A 20,786-nucleotide genomic window follows, 5' to 3' on the forward strand; every position below is an offset into this window, starting at 1 on the left:
TAAAAGAGGGCAGATCCAAACGATATAGAAGGAAGAAATTTTTTATGCTGAGGGCAGTGAGGCACTGGAACATGTTACCCAGAGAAGGGCTTCCCATCCCTGGAAACATTCAAGGTCAGGCAGGGGACTCTGAGCAACCTGGTCTAGTTGAAGATGTCCCTGCTCATTGCAGGGGGTTGGAGTAGATGACCTTTGAATGTCCCTTCCAATCCACACTATTCTATGATTCTATCTGCCTAGCTTTGCTCTGATGGTAAGTTATGTTTGCTACGATATAGGTAAAAGATGATGTTAACATCTTTCCAATACGTAACATTTTCCCAGCCACTGTATGGAATAAGCATTCTTGTTGCATGGATTGGGTATTTACTTCTAGGGATCATATTAGAAAAGGATAGACAAATGTTAGCATACGGCACTGCACCTCGCATCCCAACAAATGGAATATCCAAATGCTTACTAACCACAGTATCATTTTATAAATTGGAGTGAGCTAATCCAAAGCAATTAGGTTAATCCAAGAACATCAGGATCATTTGCAAAAATTAAAAATGGTTTATGCAAAACAGCAATGGGTGTGAATTAAAAAGCTCCTGTAACACCTGAAGTCCTACTGAATGCCTGTGCATGTCAGGCTTGTGGGGAAGAAGCTGGGGAGGTAAGAATTTCTTGAAAGAAATTCCAGAGAATCACAGAATTGTTTAAGTTGGAAAAGACCTTTAAGATGATTGAGTCCAACTGTTAACCCAACACTGCCAAGTCCACCACTAAACCATGTTCCTAAGTGCCACATCTACACATCTTTTAGATACCTCCAGGGACTGTGACTCAAGCACTGCCCTGAGCAGCCTGTTCCAATGCCTGACTTTTTAGAATCATAGAATAGTTAGGGTTGGAAAGGACCTTAAGATCATCTAGTTCTTTCAGTGAAGAAATTTTTCCCAACCTCCAATCTAAACCTCTTTTGGCACAACATGAGGCCATTTCCTCTCATCCTTACTTGGGAGAACAGGCTGACACTCTCTTCACTGGGCCTCAGCAGTGCCCAGTACAGAGGGAAGATCACTGCCCTGGCCCTGTTGGCCACACTATTTCTGATACAGACCAGGATGCTGTTGGCCTTCTTGGCTGCCTGGGCACAAGCTGGGTCATGTTCAGCTGGCTGTTGACCAGCACCCCCAATATTCCTTTCAATCGCACTAATCCCCACAGACAACCATTAGCGCAAGCATACTGAGAATCACTATTCCCATTTCCCATGCAGGGAACCAAAGCAGCAGGTAACATCACAGAACAGTGGCAGAAGACATCTCAGACTCTAACTCCTACTTTCTTTTTCCAGGCCAGTGACAGAGAATCTGCCATCCTAGGAAGATGTGGTTTAAGCCCAGCCAGTAACTCAGCACCACACAGCTGCTCACTCACCTCCCCTCTCTTCCCCCTGCTTTCCAGGCAGGATAGGGAGGAGAATCAAAAGAATGTAAGTTCCATGGGTTGAGATAAGAACAGTCCAGTAACTAAGGTATAACACAAAACCACTACTGCTGCCACCAATAGTAATAATGATAAGGGAAATAGCAAGGGAAGAGAATATAAAACTAAAAGAGGAAAAGGAAAATAAAACAATAAACACAAGTGATGCACAATCCAGTCTTTCACCACCTGCCAACCGATATCCAGCCCAACCCAAGCACCGACTGGCCCCTTCCAGGTAACTCCCCCCAGTTTATATACTGGGCATGATGTGCTGTGGTATGGAATACCCCTTTGGGTAGTTTGGGTCAGGTGTCCTGCCTCTGCTTCCTCCCGGCTTCTTGCGCCCCTCCTCACTGGCAGAGCATGAGAAACTGAAAAGTCCTTGACTGGGGTAAGCATTACTTAGCAACAACCAAAACATTTGTGTGTTATCAGGGTTGTTCTCAGACTAAAGCCAAAACAGAGTACTGCACCACCTAATAGGAAGGAGAAAAATAACTGTTACAGCTGAACCCAGGACAGAGGAACATCTGCCAGGGACGTATTTACAAACAGCAACTGTGTATTCATCAGGTTAGGAAGTGAATTGCCAAAGAATGTAAAAAGCCTTGCCCTAAAGAGATCATAATTTCTGTAGGTGGAGAGCCCAGCCAGGTTTGGGGATTTCAGAACAAACATATGCAAGTGTATTTACTGATCAGAATAAGCTATACTGAGCTCATGGCACAGAGTGAGAGCTGATAAATGTTAGTGGAGGAAGGATCAGAAAATGCTGTGTTGGACAAAGAGTAAAGTAAGATTTTTAAAAGTCGAAAGAGATGAACAGGAATGACTCTGGATTAACTCTAAATCATAGCCATTATAATAGCAAAAAATAAAAATAAAATCACATTGTGAGACAGTTTGGCTACCACTGAGTGCTCAATAACAGCATAAAGATACATGGTATAAAATCTTACTAGATTACATGGTACAAAAACACTCACATCATATATGTATCACCAGAGAATAAAGGGGTTATCTTTCCACTAGTGGCCCTTTCAGTACCATAGCTCACAGGCATTTATGTCAGAAGTTGTTCCAACACGGACAGTGGTTATTCGTGGTGCAAGAATGCACAAGCTCCTGAAGCTGAGCTTCCAGCGCCACAGAACAGGAGCACAGAGGGCTGCTAAACCCTTGGCAATCCATCTTCACTAACTGTGCCATTCAGGATAGTCTTTGGAGTCTGCTTGTTATCCCCAGCTTCTTCAGCCTTACACTCCGGAGGCTCTAGGTCATCGTATTTTCTCCGATAGACCACCCTTGAGATGAAGGTTATGAGAAACATTTCCATTATGAGGAGCTGCTGGGTCATATCTGCCAAAAAAGGGAGGCAAAGAAAAGCCCCCAAAAGGGGGAAATGACTATGAGAGACAAAATACCTGGCTTATTCATTTTCATCTGCACAAAAGGAACAAGCTTCACCACCCTGTACCCATAAGGGAGTGTCTCTCATACTTGGCAAAAAAGTCAGTTAGAGAACTGTCCATCAATAAGCATGCAGTAAGTTATATATGCAAACCCCAAGGGATTTAACAGTAATTATGCATGTTGGTTTCTTTTCCTCTCACTTCTGACTCCAAATCTTCTCATTTTCAAGTTTTTCTCTGCAACTATGACACCTATAAAAATTTTGTTATTGTCTTTAAGTAAAAGCTGAGATTCTCCAAAAGCTACATGATCCCAGGAGATTTTGGGAAAACACCAGATATCACAAATAGAAACATCGAACTGGCACCTTTATAAGTAAATGAAGAACATACATACTTCACAAAAGAACTTACATGCTCCTCTTGCTGAAGAAGAGAGTGGTGGAGCACAGGGAATGATTCTTCGTGTGGCCAAGATGTTGATAATGGATGTCTGCAGGTGGTTTAGAATAAGAATAAACTGCACCAGAAAAACAGATGCCTCAGCCACAAGAAAAAAGGTTTAGAGTTCACACAACAATTCTGCTTTCATAACAGACCCTCTATTTGCCTCATTCCTCCTTTCTGGCCTTCTCTCTCCTCCATCTACCAGCAGGCTGCCTGCCAATCTGCAGAATTCATCTTTAGGTCAGGATGATCTTGTTCTGAATGTGAATATTAAACATCTGCTTGGAAAGTGTTTCTTCTCAGCCCTTCATTTAGGAGGTACAATATATATACAAACCTCCCAGCTGGGCTTTTAAACATTATTGAGCTCTGAATAATAGAGAACAATGTTTTAAGATCTTCCTATTAATGTGACCTATGACCTTATGTTCTTCCCTAGTGGAGGAAGGACCAAAAGAACATCTTTTCTGTTATCTCCGCTTTCTGTCACAGCAGGGAGATGTGGTGCTCCCCAAGTTATATAGACTGGCTTCTTTGCCAGAAGGGATGAAGGACTCTTCACAACTTAGGTTCAGCAACAGTCACACATCATATTACCTGCTATTTGCTGAGCTAGGACCTTGGAGATACCTACCTTGGAGATACCGAAGTGTCTCTCACCTTTCTGGGTGTAACTGCCCAATTATAAACCCTCTTATTAACAGCATTTGCCATCCTAAAACTGGATTCATCCTAATGCAGCTTTGCGGGTGGGACTATCCTGTTTATTGCATTTATAAGTGCTTACTCATTTACTTCACAGAGACCTAAGTGCACCAGCCTTTCTCTATGTCCTATTCAAGAAGGATGCATACCCAAGGATTCCGCTGTACTCTCTTCAGGGTGATGTGGAAGATGGTGGCCCTGTCCCTGGGCTAATCCCAATCTAACCTATCTGGCTCTGTTCCTTACTATTTAATGATTCCCAGTCAGTATTTTCATTTATATCTAACTTAGAAGTACAGAATGACCAAGAAAAATGTTGTCAAAACAAAACACTGTGACATGCTGAAACAGTCCAAACAACAGCCATCCACATGATGCTCCACATCCATGTTTAAAAGTACACACCAGCATTTTAACATTGTGTTTTGGGATACTGCAGCTACAAAACTTCCTTTGAGTCCCAGAGAAGGTGCTGTTTTGACTTCAGTTGCCTGAAGATAAATGTGGTTTAATGTGGCTTTCACATCTCCAGCACTCCTGAGAGACTAGAGGTAAATCGGTTCAAGCTGAAACTCAACAGCAGCCAAGGAGAGTGCTTCAAAAGGATGCACCTTTAATTAGGTAAAGATATGCCTTTGCATAGTGTATTTAATGGAGAAAAAAAATTACTATAACTTTGCAACAGAGGACCAAGAACCAGAGAGACAATGTTGTACCAGCAGTTAAGAGAAATTCTTACTGGAAATATTAAACTTCTCACCTGATAAAGAGCAAACTTCGGTATGATCTTCTTACAGATAAGGAGAGTCCTAACTTGCTGAAACATGATTGCAACTGGCCACAGAGCAATAATGGTGAGGACAGCAACCACACAGCTAATCCATATTGCAGCTCCTTTGGTTGATACCTGAGAAGCAAATCAAACAACCATACCTATAAAACTTTACAGTGCGTTTTACTATTACAGGAAGAAGCTGTGAACAACTGGATGATGCAAATGTTGAAATGCTTATTGCTGTCTCCATGAAAGCTGATGGCGGCGGCCGTTGCTGGGGTTGCATGGGGAAACTGCACAGTACCTGGAGTGTACTCTCACCCAGCTGGCACAGACCTGTGAATCTGTTCAGTCTGGGAAGGTAAAAAGTGACGAAACCTCTCAATCTGACTCCAGCAGTACATGGGGGTGCTCAGCAGCTCATGAAAGCAAATGTAGCATGACATCTCAGAGGGGTCATCTATTTTTTACCAACATTAAAAAAAAAAGTGTTAGCTTTAATCTGAGTTATCCATGAGGTGGAAAATTATTAGCAGATACAGACTGCTCCATCATCTTGCAGCTTACATGGTGCAAAACAGAAGAACAGTAGTAACTTTTCTACTTTGCACAGAAAAACATAAAATTAGGCTTCCTGTTTACATGCCAGTACCTACACTTGTTTCTTAAGGCTATACCTTACAAAGCACAGGGCAGGAACATCCCACAGGACAACTTGCACTCCTGTTATTCTAACCATACAAGCTGGGAAACATACTGGAGCACAGTCTGATGCCCAGCTCACCCTGATGCCCAGTTTCTTTCCAAGAGAAGCTAGGAAATGGAGAGTCTGGGGGAATGCAGAAATTATGTTTCAGGGATATAGAATACAGAATATAGAATAAGAATACAGAAAGGACTCACTCAGAAGTGCTCACAGATGTCACAGTTTAGTTGCCCAAGATACTAACATCAACCCTAAAACCTATAGATTTTGTGAACTGTCTCCTAATAAAATATTTACTTACATTGTAAAGCGTGTAATTGCCATTAGTCCAAAGCACTATTGATAAAAACATGAGCACAGGTCGAAGGAAAGCAAACTGAAGGGTGCCCAGCTTCAGCCAAAAGAGGCTTCGCCTGACCAGGAAAAACAAAGGAAAAAATCACATAAGATCTTATTAGCAACTTTAATAACATTATTATTTTTTTTTTTTTTTTTATACTGTCAACTGTAGCGTGTGGCTAAAATCTGGAGAGGAACAGCTTCAAGATTAGAAAATCCTTCCAAGAATCACCCAGTGATTATTTAATAGCCTCTACAAAACCAGTACTTTTCTGTTCTGCAGCAATTACACACTAACCAGAGCTGGGCAGAACGTGATGTCTTTCCCTGCCCTGAAGCTAATCAGAGAGCCAGTAGCAGCATAACCGGTTCTGAACAATAATGCCGCTTGCTCTTGCCTTGTTGCCTTACTATTCCAGTTCTCTGGTGAAATTGGGCAGTTCAGCCTTCCTGTTCAGATACTTCCTAGCCCTGTGGTAGATCAAGAAACGGAATCGTACTGACCTAGGTGAAAGGTTTTCAATGCATCATGAATACTGTCATGTAAGCACCTGGTTGTGCTCCTCTGTATTCTAACAGAAGAAAGGAACTATCTTTACTATCCTTCACTTGGCAGATTGCTCAAGGCCAGCAGGACAGCTCAGCACTTCCTTACTTCTGTCAGGATAAACTGAGTCCAGGGCACAGCCCAGACACAATAACCTGGCCAGCCAGCATTAAAGGCCACCAGGAAAGAGGCAGATGCACTTTCTAACAGAGGGCATGAAAGCTGACTGACCTGAACTCTCCTTCAGTCTTCAGAGGACAAGCTGTAGCTCCTATGGCTGGCTCACGTTTTAGTCTACTATTGTGTATTATTTCCCATACTGGCAAGTTTGTCTTCACTATAGCTCCTTGGGCCCTTAAGACTGCCATCAGAGCTGCCTCAGCAGACAACAGGCTACCATTCAGTATGCTACAGGATATAGCCATGAACCTGGAATGATAGGAATTGCTCAATGAATATATGTAATAACAACAGGATTATGAACAGCACAAACACATGTGGAAAGGTCTGCAACTGGCCAGCCACTAAGTGCGTGTGCCTGTTCAAAGATTTCTTATTCTCAAAGGGCTTTAAAGAACGGTTTGCCAAACAGTGTAGTCACTGCAACACCACAAGTTGTTTCCCTTGTCAACACAGGTCTTGACCATCGGACCTGTCCTGCCACATCTCTCACCATTGTATGTCTTGTTACTTCGCCTTATCTGCCTACTGTACCTTATGAGCTTTCCCAACACTACTTGGTAGTACATGTATTTTAAAAGCATGAATCCCTCCCTTGGAATGGCTCCCTGTTTCCCCTGAAGGTACCTACAGGAGGAACATGAGATTGACCTTTGCCTGGTACTGCCTGCTCAGATTTCAAAAACATCCTACCCTGCCAGGGGGAAAGGCGAGAAGTTAGAAGTGGAAACAACAGATGGGTTTCCCAGTGCTGCAGAAACTGGAGAAGGAGCCCTAAGCCCTCTGCAGAACAAAAACCCTTTATTTTTTAAACAGACAGCTGTCCTTCCTACTAGCAGTAGTAGGCACTACCCAGCTCCTGAATGAAGCTAATATTAGCTAGTGCTATCCTGCGTAAGCTGCCTCTGGACTGACCAACAGGAGGGCATAGTAGAGGAACTGCTTCCAAGCTCCCAGATACTACAACCTATACAGAGGATGACAGACACGTAATGAAAACCAAATAGACTTGTGACACATTAGATCTATAGCACAGCTCTGTCCCATGGCATTTCTTCAGCTCTGACTGTGAAATGAGCCTGAACCAATACCCATTAAAATGGGTAGGAGTCATTTACAACTGTATCAGTAATTGCTGATTTTACATCATTGTATTACATCCAGTTTTGGAGCTACATTTTTCGGCTGGTTTATTACCTATTCTTCTCGGTGCCTTCAGCATGTAAATAACTTGTAGTATTATTCCATTAAAATAAAATGATGGAGACAATAGTTTAAATCACAATACCAAATGAGGCAGTTAAAAGAATTATTACAATAGAAAACAAGATTTTTTTGCAAAGGCATCATAGGCAAACCGCTATGTTGCTTTCATTTAACCAGACCATGAAGTCCCTACGATCCCTCTGACACTAATATCCAGGCCCTTATGGGAAAGTCTCTGTCTGGCAGTCCTTCAGCTTTTGCTTTTCATGAGAGAAACATTCTCATACTCTATGCCAGTAGGAAAGCCCTGGGAAATACACGAGGCTTGCAGGCTATGATGTGGTGTGTAAATGACAGTGACACTAGCCAGAGGAAAAGCCCCACCAGACACTGCTCAAAGGAGACAAGGTTTATGTTACACTATATTGGCTCCTGTAAGTGCAGCTCTCCAACCTTACTCCGCTCTTCCCAGATGCTTTAATACTAAGTTTAGTAGAAGAAAATACTTGCTTTTGCCACACCAGACAATGCCACTTCTTAGAGACGAGAGCTTTCCAGGAATCACATACATTTTTTGTTCTAAAAATTATTTTAATCTGAAGTAGTTTTAAAGTCCAAATCAGAATAAAACATTTCAATTTTATCAAAGTAAGAGAAATTTTCTTTCAAAGCAGCCTCAATTTGACAATTTGTGAAAAATACCCGATTTGGAGACATTTATTCCCTTCTGGAATAAAAAGAAACTGAAATCTCTATTATTAGGTTTTCTGAAGTAGAAATTTCTTCTCCCACACAACACTGCTACTACAGAAATGGGTTCTTGGAAGATAATGGAATTAGTTGGGGAGATATCAGAGTGCTCAACATCACTGTGAGTGGGAACACTGCACTGGGTTAAATTGAGAGAGCTCATCCTCTCGTCTCTTATGCAAAATCTTGCAATATAAGACTGGAATAAATTACTGGTGATGTACAGCCCCAAAGTGATAGCACTGTTTAAAAGAGCCTGCTTGCCACTGACTTTCAGGAAGCAGGGAGGCCCTTGCTGTAAGCCTGGCCTTGCCAAGTGGGCTGAATTCCAGCAGCCGTTTTCCAGCTGGGAAATCTTAAAGGGCAACTCACCGAGTGATGCGCACGCGAGGGAGGCAAAGGCAGCAGCAGCAGCAGGGACCGGTGCTGATCTTGAAGTGACCATTTTCAAACCGCTTGAGGAGCAGCTTTTGACCTCCACAATCTTTAATCATCATCATCAGGAACTTGTGGATAACTATGGCAAAAAATCTAGGAGAGGAAGAAAACGCTAGCTTGAGTTTGCCTGTGTGTCTCTCGTTTGCCTGTGCAGGCCACTGCTGCCTTCTGTCCATGGTTTTTACAGCCTGTGCTTTGCAATCAACAGAAGTTCCACTGCTATCTTTGAAAAACCTTCCACTTTCCATCACCTCAGAGTTAGGAGCTGCCCTAACCTAACCGACACCGAAATATGAATAAACAGAGGTAGGGAGCAGGTATGGAATTTCCCAAAGCCACACTGGTGGCTGATAGCAGTCAGTACTAAAGTAGAGGGTTTTCTGGCCCAAGCCATTATGGCCATGGTTTTCTATCAGTTATCTAGTCCTGGCTGATCCAAACTTTTTAGAAGTCCTCTCCCTCCTCTAAAAAACCCCTCCAAAACCACCACCCAACAGCAAACATCTATCTATACATACATACATACATACATACATATATACACACATATATATAAAATTGAATGTGCTGTCCCAGTCAGGGTGTGGTTCCTCTCTCAGCCAAAGCTGATCCAAGCACTGCCTGCCACAGCCCCACCTCTCCCTCCTTCACCAGCTACACATTCTCAACCCTTCCCAGGAACTACAGATTGTGCAGCTGCCCTTTCCTCCCTGTCCCAGGCTGATTTAGGGAATTGAATTCACTGAAATCCAAACTCTCCAAGCAAAAGAGGTCCTCTTCAGCTGCACTGCCTCCCTGAAGGAGCTTCCTGTGCAGCTGAAGACTGAGGGGTACTGGATGTAAGTGAGGGGACAGTAACCTGCAGCTTGGGCAGGGGAAGAGAAGGGTGGATTCAAACAAACTTGAAGTGCCATAGGATTGGATCCTTGGAAGTTCCTGGCAGTCTGCACTACCTGCACAAATTGCTGCAGGTTAACAGTGCTCCCTGATGCTGTTTTCTTTCCTTTTTTACTCTACTATCTTAGTAAATGCAGTGTGACATGGAGTGTGGGGTGAGATTATTCATGACAGTCTGAGACACTGTCCTGTAGTAGGTTCCAACATCATCCCAAAATCAACTGTGGAGTTTCCAAGGCCACAGCATCCCCCCCACCCCGTTCTGCCTACCAGGGCTGTGCCATCACCTCCAGAAAGTAAGGACCACATTTCTCCCTTCTCCTCTGTGTGTGTCAGAGCTGTCATGCTTGTACATAGAGTGCTTTTATCAGGAAAACCGTGGAACATTTTTACATCGATACAGTCATCAGAGGTGCACTTGCCACCACTAATAATAGACCTCCATGGCTCATCATTAGTGAAAGTGCAGAGAAGTCATCACAGGTCAGAATCTCATTCACATGACACACAGAGAAAGAAAGAGTGCTGCTTCAAAGCTCCTGTCAATCTGACGGATCAATTACATGTGAGTCACAGATCTTTCATGTTGAGGTTCTCACACTGGGGGACTGTAGCACTGGGAACTGCTTCAGCATTTTTCACCTCCCAGAAAGAGCTGCCAAGAGATTTCAACTTGAACTAAAAATTACTAAATGTTAAATTCACAAAATGACTGGGTTTACCAAGAGCAGAGGATGTTTAAAGGGAAGAAATTCGGGGTTTGGACAACATCTAGAAAGAAGAAGAATACTCACACTGCTGCTGTGAAATCTGTAAACATTGTTGAGCGAGGAATCCACATGCCAGTGCATGAAGTAGTAGCGATCACCTACAGGGAAAGGTAGGAGGGTTGTACGAAGGGCAGGGATAAAGCAGGTTCATGTGGATTTTCAGGAAAACCCCATTTTCAACATTCGATTTTATCTCTATTCCATGATAACTCACTGGAGCTGCAGCATTAACCCAAATGATGATTGATCTTTTGGAAGAGGGGATTTTCCTGTAGATGTAGACTGCTTCCTCTATAAACACCAGATTGGCAATTAGCGTCATCAGAGTCAAGATTGCAAAGAGAAATCGCCCTGGTAGGTCAAGGCCTGCAGAGAGAGGAAATAAACCAGTTCTGATTTATTTCATAAGCATTCCAAACATCTATCGTAAAGACACCATCTCTGAGGGGCTTGTTAGCCCTATTCCTGCAAGGACATGCACTCATTGTTAGCTAGATAGATAGGCCATTGGCTTCACAGGATGATTAAAATACTTAAGTTCATGACTACACCTTTCCAGGATCCACAGACAATATATGGGAAGAGTATGCCTCCATGGCCTCAAAGCATTACACGAAAGTCCCATTCAGGAAAATGAAGTTCCAGGACAAATGTCTTTAGATTAATGTAAACATATAACAGAATATAAATAAGTACATAATGCATAAATAAATAAATACAGTAAATACATATTCTGGGAACTTTTCCAATCAGACAACAAATACATTTTCTACAGCAAAAAAAAGATATTTACTCAATATTAGTTCTTTGTTCCCATTGCATGCTCATAGGCATGTTTGTGCATAACTTCATTTGGCATGCAAACTCTTTTAGAAGCTCAATGGAAGTTTGTGGGGAACAAACAATGTAAGGATAAGCCTCTGATATATCTAGCCTGAGGTAAAACTTGATGCCTTCACCAAATTCTTTTTCACTTCTCCCTTAAAGCTGTATATGGGTATTAACATTTACCCGGGACTGACAGTTGAGGTGTATTTTCTTGCAGGAAATGCGTTTCTGGAGGCAGAAAAAAGCACTGCAGTGAAGTCATGTTTAATTTAGAAGGTGATGCTCATCCCTGGTACCTACTCCCACCGTGGCTGTAGCCTATCTAAAGGCACACCGAGATTGCCTGCACAGGGGAGCCTCTGCCCCAGCCTCTTTAACCTCACCTGCTTCAAACAACACTTCTGGACCTGGCTGCAGGTAGAGCAGTTCACACCTCACATCACAACCCTCGGGGGAGCCTGAGACCAGGCACGGGTGTATGGGCTGGCGCAGCGCTCGGCCCGGCAGGTACCGGGATCCCCGCCGGCCACCCTGTTCTCTCACACCCACACTGGCGGGCTGGGGGCCATGTTGTCCTCTTCCCCGAGCCCAGCAGCAGCTCGGCCCGCTGCCAGGCAGGAGCAGCCGCCGGCCTCCGCCCGCGGGTTTCTTCGCCGGGGAAGAACGGCGGCGGCGGGGGGCAGGGGCAGGACCGGGGCCGGGGCATCCACCCGCCGCCGGTTGCCCGGCTTGTTAGCGGCTGTCCGGCAGGCAGCCCCCCGTTTCCCTCACGCTGCCCCCTCATCCCTGCCCGGCGGCTCACTTACTCTGGAGAAGCTCCTGCGAGTAGGGCGGCTCGCTGGCGCCGCAGGACGGGTGCAGGGTCCCGTTCACCTCACCCTCCATGGCGGAGCGGTCGCAGGCCCCACTGCTGTGCGATGACGGTGCTGAGGGGACGGGGATCGGTGCCCGCTTTCTGGTTCCCGGCGACGGCGGGAGCCGCGATGCGCTGCCGGGCTGCTCGGGGCCTCCGAGGGGCGGTTAATGATTAGCCCGGGGCACGGCGGGCAGCGCCCGGCCTCCGCTCTGCCGCCTGGCGCCCAGCGGCCCTGTGCCCTGGCGGGTGGGAGCCGCAGAGCTGGGGGGAACAAGCAGAGGAGCGGGCTGGGTTCTCCTGTGCACCCAGTCCGCCTGCACCCAGCCCGGCCAGAGCAGCCGCTGCGGACTCTGGCGGCTGAGGCAGATGGTTGCTTGGTCCGTGTAGCAGACATTCAAAGGGCTTTCCATGGAGCCTTCACCAAAGGCTTGCCTTCGGAGGGGTGAAAAGCTGCACCACCTTCTGCTGAAAGAGAGCACCTTGAGGGTAGGAACAAACTGCGGGATTCTCCACTTCCTACATGTTTCACGTGCTGGAAGGACCCCTTCTGCTGCCGGAGCCTTTTCAGGCTGTAACAAAGTGATGGAGTTTGGTGACCCATTGAATTGTTCTGGATAGTCAGACTGAAAGCTGCCTGCAAGGAGCAACGGACAGATGGTTACAGCACAGGGTTGCAAAGCAGCAGGTGACACACTATCAGTAAACAAAAAGGAGTGTTTGAGGTGGGGAGGACAGCCGTAACTACCCATGCAATGATGAGCTGTTGGCACTCAGGGAAAACATCTTGGAGCCACAGTGGATTGTCTTCAGAAATTACAGCTGAAGAATCAGCATGAGAGAAAATGGAAAGGAAGACCAGGAGTTAGTGGATAAAGAAGGGAAGACATAAACCAGCTAAAATACATGTGAAGGCCTCCCTTCATCAAGGTGGTATTCCAAGAACTTGAACAAATTTAGGGGAGATGGAGAATTTAGGGACTGTGCGACATTTGAGGGCACCACAGGCCCTTGTGATGGAAGCTGCCATCTTGCAGTTTTCACAGGATTCCCAAAGGTTTTGTGGGAAGGACAGGCTGGACACTGCAGTGCTGCCAGCAAGAGCACAGGGATGCAGAGGAGAACTGAACTGGTCAGTGACTAACATCAGCAGGTACTCAACTAAGAAAAGGCAGATCCCTTCCAGTGCGGCAGGATTTGGGAGCGGCACAAATGAAGCTACTGGCAGCTGTTCTGTTACTGGCAGAAGAGCTCAGTCGCAGACCAAGGCCATTTATCTTGAGTCTTCTTTGGCATTATTATAATTGCTTTCACTGCACTGAAAGGCGAAGAGGAGAGCTTTACAGTTTCACTGGGAGGGATATGGCAATAACTGGCTGTTAGAATGTGGTATCTGCCCAGTCTTCACAGGCTGCTGGCATAATCCTGCATCCAGCACATCTTCTGCTGCCCAGGTGCAGAAAGATGCAGGCAAAATTCCTGAAATATCACTCCAGCTTATTTCCTATTTGGAAGTGTGTTTACTCACCCTGAAAAAACAGTTGCTACATTTTCTACCAGTTTGCTTGATTTTTTTAATCCAGGTTTTTGAGGGTGATTGCATATTCCAAAATGTGACCGAAAGCTCAAGTTAGGATTTGATGAGATGGAAAGATGGCCCAAGGCCCTTGAGAGTTCTTCCTGAACAGAGATGACAGGATTCGCATCTGCTGCTATTTTGGTCTCCAGGTCCCTGTATTCCCTGAAAGCTAAAAATAAAAATCCCTTTCCTGTGAATCCTTTTTTTGAATGAGGCACATTTGGCAATGCTTTTGTTAAAGAAATTCACACATTAAGTATAGGAGTGATAAAACTCATGGCTATTTTACCATATTTCAAAGAAAACCGGAGTCTGCTTTGACTTTGATTGAAGAATCCCTTGAAGAATCTACACTGTAACAATTTTGGACCTGACAGTTGTATTTTAGTCATTCAACAACACCAGTGTGGAGCAAATACTGCAGCATAGACTGGACGTGGTGTTGGAAAACTTCCTGTCTCAAAACTATGGAAAATACACAGCTTGAAGTTTAGAGGTTAAGGATTAATTCTCAGCTGCTGTTGTAGAGATTCATCCTATTCTATTTTCTACTGGAGTCTCTTGCACAGAATATAGTCTAAAAACAAACCCACAAACTTACTGTGATTCCTGTTTGTTAGAAGCACCATTTGCCATTTTTGGGTGAAACATTAGATCCATTTCCTTAAATGCTGCTGTACATCTGGTGGGAGCGTGCATCATCTCTTCCTCACATTCTGGACTATTTCTTGGCAGCAGTATTTGCCCAGCAGTCCTGAAATTTAATGAATAAAATTGAAGAATATGCCATGAGCCCTCTGCTACCACAGTTGGAGGTCTGCTGCTCTGTGCATGCTTTCTTAACACAGGCTCTTCATCAGTGCCCTTTTCGCACTGGCTTCTAAGCCAGATGCCAGGCATCTACACCAACAGCAAACCATTTGGATCCCTAGGAGCCTAAGTACATTTTCCTCCCAGCTTCGCTATTCCATTTTTTTGTTTAACCTTTCAGTTTAAAACATGATATTTGCCTCAAAAACCCCACCTTCAGCAGCAGGAAAGTATTTATAAATGGATCACGTTTCTGTTTAGATGCATCAAGAGATTTTCACGGTTCCTCAGAATAAAACCCACCTGTGAATGCAGTTCCCTGCCTTTGTTTGCCAGAGGCTTTTGGGTGCTGTGTGTTCAGCCCCCTTCCAGACAGTGCACTGCTCAGATTTGTTTCTTCTCAAGGAACGTACCTCTTCGGTTCTACTCTTTTTTTAAAGAGCACTGCAGATGTTTCATCTTCCTTCCACTTTTCAGATGATTTCCATTTTCCCATGCCTTTCAGCTCTGTTGAACAGGATGCCTGTTGTGATCGTTGCCCCCACAGCATGCAGTCTGGAGGCACTGATGCCATCTGTGGCTCCCCCCTGAAGGAGGTATGCTGGCCTTCAGAAGGTGACACAGCCGTTCTACCCCATACTGGTGGGCCAAGACATCAGGACAGAAATCCTGATGTCAGCCCTGGCTCAGCAACTGAACAGCAGGAGATCCTGCAGGCTATCACACAGCACAAGCTCCATCACAGAGGATATATAGGAGAGGCTATCTGTATTTTGGTTGTAGGGAACTCCAGCAGACATCCTCATCATCAGTGCAGATGGAAATACAGATGGGAAATACAGTCCCCTTTCTTGGGAGCGTGGGGAAAATTACGTTCAGCTGAATTCAAGCTAACAAGAAAAGATTGCGTTAGAAAAACAAATAACTTTTCAATGCCATAGGACTGTATCTCAGATTTCTCACAAGTTTGGATACCCAACCAGCTAAGAAAAGTCCCCTAAAATTGGCCAGCTTCCAAAGGCATGTGCGGGTTTAATAATGAAATTAAATCCCATTTCTCAGCTTTAGCATATTATACAGCTGAACTTAAATGCAACTTGGCCTTTTCCACTATAAAGCCATTGACTTTTCACCCACTGCCAGTAATAAACTACCCGTTTCAGAAAAGATGGCTCACTAATGTGAGAGGAATATCTGCTTCACTGTTAAAGAAATTAGGAATGGAATTTGCTTGTTACTTGGATCCTGGCAGCAACTGTAAAAATAAAAAAATACAGTGACAACAATGAAATAAGCTAAGATAATAAAGCTAAGTTGTAATTTTTATGCCTTTTCAGATGGACAAATTTCTACATGAAAAAGAATATCAGGTGTGCCAGAACCTTTATATCTGTGCTTTTAAGAGGAAAATTTAGACAAAGACTGTTATCAGTAGAGAGGCAATAAAAGAGAAAAGAAAGAGGCTTTCATTAAATCTGAAGCTAACAAGTTTGATTTTTATCTCACTTCCAAAGTGGCAAATCAGTTTCTGGCAGTCAATATAGGGGAGAAATATAAAGAAGCAGAATCAAACTATTATTTCTGTAATATATTGTTACTCTTTCATCCAGATGTGAGTAATGATTTGTCTTGCCTTACCTTTTAAAGTAATTTATGAGCAACTGGATTTGGCAGTTGAACAACAGAAAGGAAGTTCACAGTACTTCATAGTAGAACAAAGAGCTGAAAGAGCCTTATAAAATTATAACCCTCAAATTGATGGTAAGGGGGGTAGCCAGTAATCATCATCCTGAGGGAGAATAGAGGTAGGTAGTGCATTTTCTCTACCATTGCTGTGATAAAGTACACCTATTTGATTGCAGAGCTTTTCAGCAATGGAAGAAGTTTTTTCCCCAAAGGAGAGTTGATGAGCAGTAAGACAAATATATCTTAAGGACCAAGTAAATGCCACTTTGTGAGCATCTCATAGGTGTCCAAGGTCACTGATGGGCAAAGACAAACCTTACAGATCTTCAGCTTTGAAAAGAATAGATTAGGATTAAGAAGTTCTTTCACTAGGCTGAATTTTGGTAGATTTTGTCCTTCCCAGTCTTGACTCATAAACCCCAACTTCCAGAGGAGGGCTGTCAAGAATTTTGAGAAGTTTTTGTGTTAAAAATGCCAAGTTCATCTGAACCAAAGCTTCTGATAAGAGGGATGATTTTATAAATATTTATTAACAGGATGCTATTTTTTAGCTTTGGTTTATGTGGAAACATTTCAATTTGACATTTTCTACATGAACTGTTCTGCGTCTGCTGTTCAAAGCAAATGTTGAAACCTGAGACTTTTTGAAACACGTTAAAATAAAAAAATGAAAGGGATGGAAATTAAAGTCAATGTTTCAAAATGAGGAAATTGCACACAAATTGATTCATTTATTTTTTGTTTAAAGAAGTTGCTGCTTTTCAGTTGTATTCCAGGATACCAGACCTTAAGCTAGGGACCTATTTATGGAATAGGACAAAAAAAAGCTAAGGACCTCTCTATGGAATAGGGTATGGAGAGTCAAGACTACTGTGTCTGAGATCATGTTTTACAGCTGTTTCCTGGAGGGGAAAGTGGGAGTCTCTTTAGGAGCTACTGATGTTGTTCTGACTGGAAGATGGCATCCCAGGCACACTGCCATTGATGACTAAGTCTGCTTTTTCCACAGCAGTCAGGTGGTGGGCAAGACAGACCTTGCATTTCTTCCCACAGGTCACAACATGTCAGAAATGATTTTTGCTCCTTCTGCATTGTTGGAAAGGAAAAGAAACCCCAACACAAAACACCAACCAAAGCCAAAACATACCCACACGGCAGTAAAACTGTAATATAATAATACAGTAGAAATAAACCAAAACAGAGCAGCCTTCAAAACTAGAGGTGTATTGTTTTGTGTAGCAAGCAGACTGCCCGCTAGCAAGCAAGAAGAAAAGAGCATACATACATGTATGAATGCAAAATGTTGTCAGCGTGGGTTTTAGTCACCATAGCAGTGAGACTGCTTGTGCCAGTAGCCCGAGCACGGGCGAAATCCTGGACTGTCTGCCTACAAAATCAGTGCTATGGCCTGAAACTGAACTTTTTACCTTTATATAAACACAGCTTGTGAAATTCTGAAGCTTAGCTTGCAAATAAGGCTACAAGTAAAGGTTGGGCAGCTTAGATTGTGTGTTCGTATTATCTGTTTATCCTTCCTCCAAAATGAACCTTATTTCTGTCTGGATGTGCACTTGTAAGGTTTTATTCCTTAAGTAATGAACAGAAATTAGATTAAGAAAGTTACAATCGGGGGTGGGGAGGGAAGTTTTTTTCAGTTTGCAGTTATTTGAAAGCTGCCTCAATACTATAACTCTTCCCAGAGTTATAGTATGTATAGTTATAGTTATATATATATATAGTTATATATATATAGTTATAGTTATAGTGTATATATATATATACACACATATATATAGTTATATATATATGTATAGTTACAGTTACTTGTATGGGAAATTCATGGGTTTAAAAACATATTGAAAAGCTGTAGGCTATGTCAGAGTTTGCACTGAGTTGTGAAGGTGAAAGAAGAAAGCCAACATCATGCAAAAGGCATCGAATTATGATTTTTTTGAGCTGCAATTCATACACAACCAACAAGATCAGTGAAGAGATTTTGATAAAGAAGAAAGACCATCTGGAGCACAGTGTGGCTGGAAAGGAAAAGCAAACCCCTTCAAATAAACATCGGGCATGTGTTTGTAATAGCTGAAAGATACACTGTCTGCAAATGAAAACTGGAGGTTAGGCTTCAGACAAATACCACAACTGGGCAGGAATAGCTGGATGGTCTGACATGTTATGAAATAATATACAGATCACAGTAAGGCAGAAAAAAACCCTCTGAGACAAGAGTGAGAGTCTGTATGGATCTCTCTAGCACATCTCCCTGTCTTTGTGCAAGTGGTGTCCGTACCTCTGATCTATGTGTGTTGGACAGATGTACTCCAGGCATAAAACTGCTAAGCCAGGGGCAGCTCTTCTCTTGAGGCTGGGGGTGTCCATCCCCTCCAGGTCTTACCAACCTGGTTAAAATGTTTGTGCTTCCGAGAAACAGAAAAAATATCTGAAGCACAAACTTGCACAAGACCCTGCAGCTTTGTTCTGTGCACCCCTGGGCAGGTGTTCTTACATCTGACAGCTTGCTGCAACCCACGAGGATTTTCTCCTTGGGGAGTAGGTGTGCTTGCTGTGCCTGCACCGTCACCCCCAGGGGGTTCCACTGGCTTCCCTCAGTTCACAGAGAAGGGCAGGGGCAGCTCAGGCTGCCAGAGGGAAGGGAGGTGTTGGAAGAAAGCCACAAGGTCCTTCTCACGGGGGTGTCCATTTTCTGTGTTTTCCCGTATATAACGGCTAAATATTCACATCATGTTAGTATTGCCTTGATAATGAATGACCTGTACTGTTCTTGCGGTTTATGATATTGTTCTCTTGAAAGTCAAAGTGCTTTGTTTCCTTTGTATCTGCGTTTGGACAGAAATAGGGGTCTTGTGAGTACAGTGAAGGGGATTCACAATAATCGTGGTATCTTTTTGGTTTTAGCAAAGATTTGTTTCATGCTATTGTAGGAGGCAAGCAACCTGTCCGAGTCTCAGCTCTCCTGTCTGTGCAATGGCAAAACTGTGGTAGCCTGCAGAGCAGAGGGCTGGAAGGGTCCCTGTGATGATGGTTGCAGAAGGACAAGAAACAGTGAAGTGTTTCTTGATCACTATACAAGGAGACAAGTGAATTTTTCTGATACTTTTCATATTTGGAAATGTAATTTCCATGATTCCTTAAAAAGTAGTCACCAAATTGAAATGTTCAGCTTTGCTGGGCAGAACTGTCATGATTTATTCCAAAGTACAGGGTTAAAGTCCTCATTTGCAGACAGAGAGAGACACTGCATAATTATATTAGCTGGTATTTGTATTAGCCAAAAAACGGGCTTGGATCAGCTTGCTTCTTGGGCATAATGAGCCGCAAATGACTATAAATATTCACATCCTATCAGCAGCTGTCACATCATCTTAGCAGCTGTCAGGGGGTACAGCTAGAAATCTGTGACTGTCCAAAGAGCAGAATGGAGTCTGAGGTAATATAAAACCTCATCACCAAATAATTGAGAGAATAGGTTCATACCAGCCTTAAAAAGTGAACAAACAGCATCAGTGAGTGTATATTTATATTTAGAAGTTTAATTTTCTGTGTGCTTCTGCCCTCGCAAACCTTTGAATGGAATCTGACAGCCGTGATTTCGTTTCTGATGCTTTAAACAAATATGCTACAAAAATGCCACTTCCTCCTAAAGCAGCTCTGCCTAAGCAACAGTGACACGCTCCTGACAGCGTTAACTCTCATGATCCATTGATATGGAAGATTACACATTAAAAAAATTGCCAGAAAATTTGCAGACCTGCCAGAAGTGAGAAGCAATTTGAACTGGAATAGGTGTAACGAGGATTGTCATCTACTACCTGTGCATCTGGATTTTACCTGAATGAAGGTTTATTCCACTCTTCACACCTTCAGACTACTTAGTCCGAAGTGTTAGTTTGCCATCCTCTTCCATCTGGAGTAAATACACACATAGGACGTAGGCGCAAACCGTAGACATCTGAACTGAGACACAAGCTCCTGAGTGGTTGTGAACTGGGGCTCTGATTTGCAGAGCCAAAAGGCTGCAAAGCAGGACTTTCAGGACATACCTGGCTTAACTCAGGAGGGATTTCTTTGGCAAAGGCTCAATACCTGCTTCTTTAGGTGAAACTCAGAGCCTGTCTTTCCATAAGGAAGCAAAAGCAGTATCTGCCAGTGGAAAAGTAGACAACTTGGAAGTTCCTTATTCTGTCTTTTAAGCTAAGATGGAAATTCCTGCTCCAAAATGTCAGAGTTTTGGTCCTCCTGCATTTCCAGAAGGTCCACATCTGACCTGCTGGGAGACGGGAAAAAACCCATTCATGGAAGCAACTCATTTTTGGGTAGGGTAGCAGACCAGCCATGTATTTCCAAAGTTTCTCCAC

At 43.5% G+C, this 20,786-nt stretch overlaps 1 protein-coding gene across 1 annotated transcript; it reads right to left on the minus strand.

Annotated features, from left to right (window-relative positions):
• Window positions 1-2,647: 2,647 nt before the first annotated feature.
• LOC308219268 (organic solute transporter subunit alpha-like) lies at window positions 2,648-12,361 on the minus strand (the record flags this gene model as incomplete). The annotated part of the gene is made up of 8 exons (XM_080613929.1): window positions 2,648-2,835; window positions 3,303-3,408; window positions 4,801-4,947; window positions 5,823-5,934; window positions 8,916-9,074; window positions 10,673-10,746; window positions 10,863-11,014; window positions 12,283-12,361. The coding sequence occupies 8 exons, from the start codon at window positions 12,359-12,361 to the stop codon at window positions 2,648-2,650; spliced, it is 1,017 nt and encodes a 338-aa protein (XP_080470055.1).
• Between the last annotated feature and the right edge of the window lie 8,425 nt (window positions 12,362-20,786).

Source organism: Psittacula echo (assembly GCF_963264785.1).
Source record: "Psittacula echo genome assembly, chromosome: 3".
NCBI classification, from domain to species: Eukaryota; Metazoa; Chordata; class Aves; order Psittaciformes; family Psittacidae; genus Psittacula; species Psittacula echo.